The 9,718-nt window shown below is 39.6% G+C and overlaps 1 protein-coding gene across 1 annotated transcript; it reads right to left on the bottom strand.

Annotated features, from left to right (window-relative positions):
- Nucleotides 1–24: 24 nt before the first annotated feature.
- On the bottom strand, nucleotides 25–6,549 carry tp53 (tumor protein p53). Its single transcript, XM_026353231.1, has 11 exons — nucleotides 6,396–6,549; nucleotides 5,251–5,390; nucleotides 5,080–5,164; nucleotides 4,760–4,948; nucleotides 3,503–3,677; nucleotides 3,275–3,387; nucleotides 3,083–3,192; nucleotides 2,709–2,833; nucleotides 2,528–2,619; nucleotides 2,372–2,442; nucleotides 25–2,138 (listed from the first exon to the last, which is right to left on the bottom strand). Exons 2-11 carry the CDS (start codon nucleotides 5,337–5,339, stop codon nucleotides 2,042–2,044), a joined length of 1,146 nt encoding a protein of 381 aa, XP_026209016.1. The 5' UTR covers nucleotides 5,340–5,390; nucleotides 6,396–6,549; the 3' UTR covers nucleotides 25–2,041.
- Nucleotides 6,550–9,718: the final 3,169 nt, after the last annotated feature.

Below are 9,718 nucleotides of genomic sequence, written 5' to 3'. Positions count from 1 at the left end.
AGTAACAAGGGTCAAGAACAGTCGGACGCTTTAACTTTTATTTTTGCTTAAATGTTTGAGTAACAAAATGCAACATGGTACAAAAAAAGCCATGAAAATCACAATGAAAAATATAGAGACAAAGCTCTAATACAAAACTGATTTCGCACAATAATGTATAAAAATACAGATAAAACAAACAAATGCCTCAAAAGTTTAGGTTTTCGGCAGTGTAAGAAAAACAAAAAGTGGTTTCATTAACAGACAGTGATTGGTCCATTCAAACTGAAGTGCTGAGCAAATGACACGATGACATAACGATGAGCGGGAGGCCCCAAAGTTTTTCTCTGCTCAGCTATCAATGAGCTCTTTTAACAAATTCAAACTAAATATTCAAACCCATATTTTATTAGAACCTGTCCCAATGAGTCTCGAGGCCCAAAGAAATGAAAACCATTTCACTTCTCCCCCGAACGTCACACACGCTTCTTTCTTTCTCCAGACAACTTATAGTTGATTAGCTGTTGGGGCGATCCAGCCAGCCCCTCATCTAACAAATCTAGGGTTAGTTTTAATACAATAATCCCTCCAATGTCACTGTGTAATGAGAGCTGATGATACTGATCCCTTAGAATAATAAAAGGGGGCTAAAATCTACTTGCAGCTCTTTCTATTTAAAAATATAATAAAAAAAGTGAAAGGCGCCGCTGACAGAAACTGATCGTTAATACCATGCAGTCATACCTGTGCATTTCATTTACATTTGTTTCTGTGCAACATATGGGCCAAGTTTCCTCACAGACACATGACAGTGTGGGATTCGTACGTTTCAAGTTTCACAAGGGTGTCTCAGCCCTTTTACAACTAAATGGCAGTGAAGCGTTACATCCTTTGTAAATAAACGAATGCCTCAATTATGACATGAAACCTATGTCACGCCTGAAGAGTCACAGTGGGATTTTTTTTTAAGCTGACCATACATATTCATTCTTTGTGATGCACAGTGGGAGGTGTTTGTACTGGATGGTTTTGGCCACAGGGTCAGTGGTTTCCCCGTCTGCATCACTAACTGTGCTTACATCCACTGAAACAAGCAACAACTGTTATTCATAATCAGGATAGGGGATTAGAAAAACCTGACCAGGTACGTTTCTCCTGAAGAAAACAGATTTCCCTGGCATGTCTGTGCGTTACCGGGTTTCTCATTGGCTTTTATGACCAAAGGATGCATGCTGGAAAAGTAACTGATGAAAGACAGAACCTCACATGGAGCAAACGACGCCCGCTCACATGACAAATAAAACCGTCTAAATAGGTTCATTTACACAGTTCATCCTGAGCTTTCTCTCACCGTGCTGTCAGACACAGTTACATGTATTTGTGGACTTACAGTAACCATACTACAGTGTATCTAAACGTGTTCCCTGATTAACCATTTTAACCTGGTAACTAAAGAGCACCTGCAGCAGGTGTTATCTCTGTCTTGTTTACCTAAACCTGCAGTGCATCATCTTTAACTGGACCATACATGTTTCTATAGGTCAGGGTTAAAGGAAAAAATATCACAATTAAAAACTAAAGAATTTAAAATTTTAAAAAATCCCACTGTGCTCATTCATGGACTAAAACAGACTCAAAGTTCTTTTTAACCAAAGATCGTTAACGTAAAGAACAACCAGAACAAATGTCACTGACAAACAGGATACAATCTTTGTCCTCGATGTATTTGCACATGACTGATGTTTTTAAAATGTAATAATAAAAACTGAAATTTAAATCCCTGCTAAAATGAACACTGATTATATCCAGTCCCACCCAATCAAAGATAAACTCGGCTATTTCACAGGACCTTTAACTGTAATGAGAGCACCGAGGTACAAGCTGCTCTCCCCTGATCTTTCTCATTAACCTTTATTCGTTTGCATAAGTCAGCACTGCACAGTACAGTACATTATTGGACTGAGTCAAGAGGCGACAGTTCGAATGACGAGCAAAAACCTGAAATACACCTGATGGCTTTGGAAGGAATAAGAAGTTAGTTTTCATGAGTAAAAAGGTCGGCTTAGTCACTGTCACTCCTGTCTCCCCTCTGCAGGAGTCTCTTCCCACTGCAGGGCACCGGCACCCCGTGTTTAGTAGACGCCTTGGACTTTGTTTTACTGCAGAGAGAGAACCACACAAACACAGTAAGAATCCAGATATTACAACAGGCAGGAGACCAGATTTATCAGAAATCAATTTCAATAAAACACTGAAGATCTCTAAGCACTGGGGTCTGTTTCACAATGACAGTGACTGTTTGTGTGGATTATTTTGCAACAGTGACGAACAAATTATCGGTCCAATCAAAGCCGTTAAGACTTTTCTGTTACTCAGAAGATGCAGTACTTACTTTTCTTTGTCCAGCAGCTCTAGACCATCATTGATTTTCTTCAGCATTTCAAAACGGTCACGACCACGAACCTGCAAGACAAAAATAAATAAATAAAACTGCTTGTGAAATTTAGTGAAGTCACCCCATTTGTTTGTGTCTTAATTCTTTACTTACATGAAGGACAAACACATCCTTGTCCTCCTCTTCTGCACTGGACGCAGACTTGGACTTTTTCACAGATGCTGTGTCAGGAACAGGAGCGCTCTCTAGAGTAACAAAGGTGTGATCAGCAGGGACAGAAAATGATATTGAGTATTGTTCAAAAAAGAAAAAGAAAGAAAAAAAAGAAGCATACTTCGTTTCTTAGTTTGTTTGGTGCCGTTCTGTGTCTTGGTGCTGTTTTCCTCCTCTGTTTTGCGGTCCCTGCCGGGACATGCACAGACACGCACCTCAAAGCATCTCCGGCCCAAAACCTCACCCCTAGGAAGGACGTGACAGAGGAAAGAGTAAAAAACTTTAAAAGGCTGCAAAAAAACTCAACCTGTGATAAGAATGGTAACAAATAACTTAATCAGGTTACCTGTAGAAACAAAATGATGGTGGGTAATAAAATGTTATGACAGAAACACTGATATACAACATATTTTCCCCATTCTATTTATAATATAGAATATATTATATAATACTACTACTACTAATAATAATATAAAAAACTAAAACAATATTTACTCTGGAGTCTCGATGGTCAGGATGGTGAGGATGGGTCTACGGTTCATGCCCCCCATGCAGGAGCTGTTGCACATAAAGCTCAGCAAGATTGTTGTCATCTCTGAGCCGAGCTGAAATATGAAAAACATATTGTTTTGTTCCGAACTTATCTTTTCTGACATAAACTCCCACAACCTAGAGGGACAGCCATACCTGGGGGGGCTCATAAGGGACAGTCACACTCTGCCTTTGTGTGTGTGGATCTTCAAAATACTGAGCCCTCTGATTGCCCTCCACTCTGATCAAATGGCTGCGGTGCTCAGCGGCTAAAAAGAATAAAAAATAAACAAAATCACACAACTCTGAAGTTCTTACAACAACAAAGACACATTTGTATGTTGAACATAAGAAAGACATTTTTCAATTAAATAGTTTTCTTACAGTCTTCGTTCTGGTGATGGGGACATCTACGGACCACATCAGCCACGTGCTCAGTCTTCTTATAAACTGCTGTGGCTCTGAGGACAGCACCCTGAGGAGGCTTCTTGCTCACCAGCACTTCCACGGGGCTGGTTTTCGCCAGCTGACAGTACAACTTGTTAAGAAGCTCCGAAAACTGAAAGAAAGCACAGGGAGACATTTGCACGTTACCATCTGAGCAGCTGTGGAGGAGCAGAGCTGTGAGGAGTCGCTGGTCTGAGATCAGCCTCAGAAAAGGCACGCACACTACTCTAAAACTCAAACTCGATCATTATGTTTGATAAAGTTAGTTAAACTACCCTCTCTACTCTAAAAACCTACACAATACATTCCATCTCAATAGGGCCAGATTTATTAAAGCTTAAAACAATAACTTTACCTTGTTTTTTTAACCCTTTCAGTGCTGGAAGAAGACGGCGCAGGAACATGTCCCGTCATGTCAGAGTTGTGCTTTACAACCACACTGCAGCTCTCCCATAGACCAGAGCACAAGTCGCAGGGGGCGGGAGTTCCAGGGCAGACCACCCTAACCTCAACTAAACTGGCCAACCGCAGCACCCTGATGACAGAGTCACTGTGGAAACATTAATGCCATTGGCTCTTCACACGCAGTGACCGACTATATGCCTTAAAATTTAGCGAATCGTCACAATGAATAAGTCTCTGCATCAATGCCACAATGAGACATAGAAGAGAATGGAGTTTTTAATGTGGCGCCAAGGTAAGATATTTCATTTTACTATTCATTTAAACTGTTTGCAAGTTAGTTTTTTTCTTTTATGGGAGATAAATTAAATGGGCAAGTGACTTTATTTAAATTTTCCATTTACGAACTTCAACATCTGAAAATCCTGTCTAGATAAATAAAAATTAATTCAGGGCATTAAACTACAAAACAGTGTTTAAGCGCACAAAAACTACACTATGGGTGGAAGCCGAACAGCGAATGGTGCCTTAACACTTGAGGAAATGTTGAAAACCCTCTTGACTCAAGCCGAGGCTCAAACCTCAGCATGTTTGGTTGAAGGATAATTTGCCCCTGCTTAACTTTTTACATTTGTAGAGTAGCATTTAGGATTCTGTGTCACTTCAAACATTATTTGCATGTTTATGTTGATGTCAATAGAAATTTGTTTCACATTGATCACACAGTTTAAAAACAATTCAATAAATGTTACAATTTCTAAAGTTTGAGAGCTTTGCCGTTGAGTTACTTACAGTGGAAGTGACGGACTTGGCTGTGCCAGACTTCTGAAAGCGAAGCTGAAACCCATATTCCCCAGGGTAGTCAGTTGTAACTGGGACAGTGGAGGATGGGGGTGTAACACCATCTTTAGGTACAGTCTCCAGGGGTAGCTCAAACAGATTCTCATCAAACCCTTCAGCCAGCACTTGATCATTAATGAGCTAAGAAAACAGGAGGGAAATACACAGTCCATAAACTCATAAGATGGCATTAATACAATATGAACCTCATGAAATGACATAATAAAATCCATCTCCTGCAGAAATGAAGTGATTGTTGTAGGCATGCTTACCAGCATATCCATCTGCCCATCATTTTTCCATTCCCCAATAATGGTATCAGTTGCGGTTGGGATGGTGGAGATGGAGGGAGTAACTCTGTAAAAACACGCCAACTGATTAACTAGTTTTCTGGAGTAAACCACCATTTTAAAATTGTCGCATTTTTCGAAATCACAACTTACACAGTTTCCCACAGCTCCCTGAACGAGTCCTGGCTCAGGTTCAGGTTCTGACTAAGCTGCAGACTGTCGAAATCCTGCCCTTCCATCATTAATTTCCCTCCTGTCCCAACTGAGAGAAAATGGAGCCAAGAGGCAGAGAGCTGTGGAGGAAATAACAGGAAGTAAGAACACACGCTACAACTCAATCTATTAAAATTTCCATTTGACGATTAACTTTGTGCAACTTTTTGATTAATCAATTAGTCAGAAAATGGTGGAAAAACTGGAAATATAAAAAAAACAAACAAACACTACAATTCAAAAGCTCAAAGTTATGTCTTCAAACTTACTGATCTGTATATCTGTTAAAAGCTAAGCACATAATATTAATATCTCTCTTTTCTTGATCTTATATTTGAAAGACAAAGAAAACTTGCAAATCTTACAATTTAACAACCTGAACAAGGAAGTGTCTGGATTTGATAAATGACCAATAAGCTACTTATGAATTCTGAATACGTACAATAAAAAAAAAACACAAGAACAAACACCTTATGAACACCTATTATTACTTATTCAAGCCTGCCATGATCAAATAACGTTAAATCCCGACTGGTGTCAGGAAATTAAAGCTGATTAAAGTTACAAAATAAAGTGGGCCTTGTCGCTCTTTAATTTGCTGAGTAATGTTAGCCCGGCTAGCTAGCATAAATGATCGAAAACACAACCAGGAAGTGTTTAAAATCAACCCTCCTTAGCTGGTTTGACAACACTGAAGAACAAAAACAAACCAACTAATAAACCTGATAACTTAGCGTTAGCTAGCTAACATCCATTTTGTCGAAGGGAGGCCTGCTGTGATTCAATGAAGTTAGCTTCACGGTGTCGGCATTTACACAACTAGCTGCTAACATAAATAAATACGACTTAATTTGACGTCAAACTACATTAAAAGGTAACTAAATGTCGACTGAGCAAAATGAAGTCGGTTTGTTATTACAGCACATAGGTTTTCTATGCTAGCTAGCTAGCTAGCCTCGCGTTAGTTAAGCTAGTTAAGCTAATTACGTTGGCACGACGTTTTGTCACTAACGTTAGCTAAACTGCTGCCAAACTCTCTCTGCTGCTTTAATTCGTGAATGAGCGGCGTATCACCACCCTGCTACCTTGGATGTTTCGCTGTCGCTGTCCGACACAGATGACTCAGTGGAGACCGAGGAGGAGACGAATGAAAGTGTCGAAGAAAAAGCCAAAATATTTTGAAGCGGAGCTCAGCACGTTGTTTTCGGGGATTCCAACGACGGTGAGGGGGGGAGGGGCGGCGGCCAATCACAGAGCGCCCTGCTCTCCTGATGCACTTTAACGCAACAGCGCGAAATCTGCTGCTGCTTTCAAAACAGTCGGAAATATTACAACTCAACAAAAGGGAAGGCACAAGGAAATACATCACCATCTGTGAGGGAAATGGGCTACAATGATTTCTTTTAGGAAGTCTTAACTTAAATATATATTCTGTTAGCACACACAGAACTGATTTACATACTATTTATTAGCACACTCGTTCATCGTGCACCCTTTTATTATAAGTAGAAGAAGGAAGCCTTTATTTGTCATATGTACATGTCATAATGAAATTTGTCCTCTGCATTTAACCCATCACCCTGCGAAGCAGTGGGCAGCCACATACAGCGCCAAGGTGGATTGTCTTGCTCAAGGAGACACCCGGTGTGGGTGACAGGGTTTAAACCCGAAACGTTCTGAATCTAAGGCCAATGATCTACCCATTGAGCCACCAGGCCGCATCATGTGAATATGTTCACCACAACTATACACATTCTTATAAATTTAATGTTTCTGACATTGTTAGTTATGTTTATTATTATTATTTAATGTCTACACTGTACCATATTGAATTCTGTACTTGCAATTATTATCAACATCAATTTAACATTTCAAACATAAATATAATCATCATGTGGAATGACTAATTATACTTATCTTGTATACAAGATGATTAATAAGATACAGATGCAGACTGACAAACTGGTAATGATCTACCAACACGATAGTAGTGGTGGACAAACAGGAGAACAAGGCTGTAGTGAGAGATGTAGCAATCCCAAGTGATAGCAACATCAGGAAGAAGGAGCACGAGAAAGTCGAGAAGTACCAAGGGCTGAAAGAAGAGCTGGAAAGGATGTGGAAGGTGAGGGCACAAATGGTACCTGTGGTGACAGGAACTCTGGGGGCTGTAACTCCCAAACTGGAAGAGTGGCTCCAGGAGATCCCAGGAACAACATCTGAGATCTCTAAGAACAGCTCCCAGGCCTCTGGTAGAGGACCCAAGCTTGTAGGAATAAGACCGCTCCAAAGAAGGGGCAAGTGGGGAATTTTTTATATATATACATATACTCAGCATGATTGTAAAACAATAATATCACTCTAATTATCATTCTCTTATTTTGTTTTTTTAATTTTTAAATCAGAAAGAAAAAAAGAAAAGTATTTCCTATAACACCTAATTGACTAAATAATTAATTAACATCAGTTTTAGGATTTCACCCCGAAATGGAATTAATTATATTGTATTATTTGTAATAACACATACATATACCATTTTAGGTCTAGTATTCAAGAACAGAGCATGCAAATACTGTACAGTTCATATAAATGCATATTTTTTTCTCAGAAATATGTAAGTGTTGAAACATAAAATAACACATAAAATAAACAATTAAAAATTAAAACTTCCTTTAGATCCAATGTTTGCTCAGTACATTTTATTGTTATCCAATTAAAAATTAAGCATAACCAGCAACATACCTCTTAAAGTTATGATAATAAAGTGTAACACTCAGTTTTAATCAGTTCTTGTAGGGATATTTTACCCAGCACCATTAATCAGTGACAGGTTTTTCTTAGTATTAGCGAGGAGGTGGACTCAAACTGGGGACGCTGCTGTTATTTGGCATGTGCTGTAACCTTTCAGTTATCAAGGCTTTCCAGTGTTCTGCGACACGTTTATCTTCCAGGGTTAAGCCACATTGTTCCTCTGCTTCTTCCTCCCATCAGAGAGGTCAAAGGTCAACCCTAAAGCAGCATTGCTGTAACAGATCAGGGTCTGGCTCAAGGACCTTCAGGATGGTTTCTTTTTGCGTGGGTCTGGACAGTTCTACAGCACCTTTCTTCTCAAAGAGAAGAGTTTGAATGTGTTAATGATTTCACAGTGTGCTCCACCTGGATGGATGATATCACCTTTCACCTCCCTTCAAATGTCTTTCGCCGATTAGATAAACGTCGGCACCACTCAGGACTGGAGCTGCACAGAAACTCCAAGCACTTGGACCTCACTTGGATGGCTGCAGCCGTGCCACCAGTGCCACAGCGGAGAGAACACACTGAAAGTTGGCTCCCGTCCATCGTCAGAGTGCACGGCGGTTATTGGTGCCACTTTGGGGCTACGTGGCTGTTTGACCTTTGAGTGAATGCTTTGATGGTGCCAGTGAGTGCACTGTGAATTTGATCCTGAGTGGCAATAGTGCGGTCAAACTGAACGGGAGAAATAGCACTGTGTGTGGTCATTGCTTTTAATGTAAACTTAGCAAGTCTGATACTGTGAGTAATTAAATACTTTCTCCACCGGCTGCACGAGTATTACATACTGGTTTTATTGTAGGTGCAGTCTGAGTTATGCTGTAGGCCTGATTTTGCCATATGAGGGATAATTCATAGTCATACATGCTGGATCCAGTGACAGTCTGTTGTTCTGTGGTTTTTTAGGAGTGACTGTGCGACCTTGTGACTTGGAGCTAACAAGCTCCAGCTTCAGTGGACAGGAACAGCAATGGTTACATTTTTCTCATCTCACTCCAGACAAATAGTAAATAACTATTCTTCAAAGTTTGTTGTGGTGTCTTGAGCGTGTGGTTGGTCCACTTCTCAACAAGCAGTATTTCTTGTGTAAATTTGGGATTTACTTTGCATTTCATCCTTTTCCATAGTTTTGATATCTATCGTATTAAAGACACGTATTTGCATGTTTTCATGCATCATGTTTTCATTACTAATTATTGTTTGGTAATTGGAATAAGACAATTAGTACCTTTGTGAGCTGAATGCATGTCACCATCGATTTTAAACCTTGTGATAACATGATTTATATGTTATATTACATAACAATACACTATTTTCAGAGTAGCTAATGTATTTAATGGAAAACAGAACACAATTTAACTCATGCATGGGGTAATATTCAGTAATACTCATCAGTGATCTTTTGTTTTTAGGGTTTTGAACATGTGAATACAAAATTTTCTTACCAACAAACCACTGTACTGATACACATTTGGTGCAAATGTTGTTGCCTGTCTCACACTGACCATTCAGTTTTGCACCTGCCATGAATCACAAGACTAAATTTACTGTAGTTTGAACCTCACATACACACAGGTCATGACAGACCTTTTTCTAATTCTGTAGTTGTAGATCT

This window comes from Anabas testudineus, chromosome 18, assembly GCF_900324465.2.
Source record: "Anabas testudineus chromosome 18, fAnaTes1.2, whole genome shotgun sequence".
NCBI classification, from domain to species: domain Eukaryota; kingdom Metazoa; phylum Chordata; class Actinopteri; order Anabantiformes; family Anabantidae; genus Anabas; species Anabas testudineus.
This window is presented reverse-complemented; position numbering and strand designations above follow the sequence as displayed.

Excerpts from the sequence above, each read along its gene's own strand:
- tp53 (XM_026353231.1), bottom strand. The coding sequence starts at position 5,339 with ATGATGGAAGGGCAGGATTTCGACAGTCTGCAGCTTAGTCAGAACCTG. Across the intron at positions 5,165-5,250 it reads AGGGAGCTGTGGGAAACTGT|AGTTACTCCCTCCATCTCCA; the intron begins GTAAGTTGTGAT and ends GTGTTTTTACAG. Across the intron at positions 3,678-4,759 it reads CCAAGTCCGTCACTTCCACT|TTTTCGGAGCTTCTTAACAA; the intron begins GTAAGTAACTCA and ends GCTTTCTTTCAG.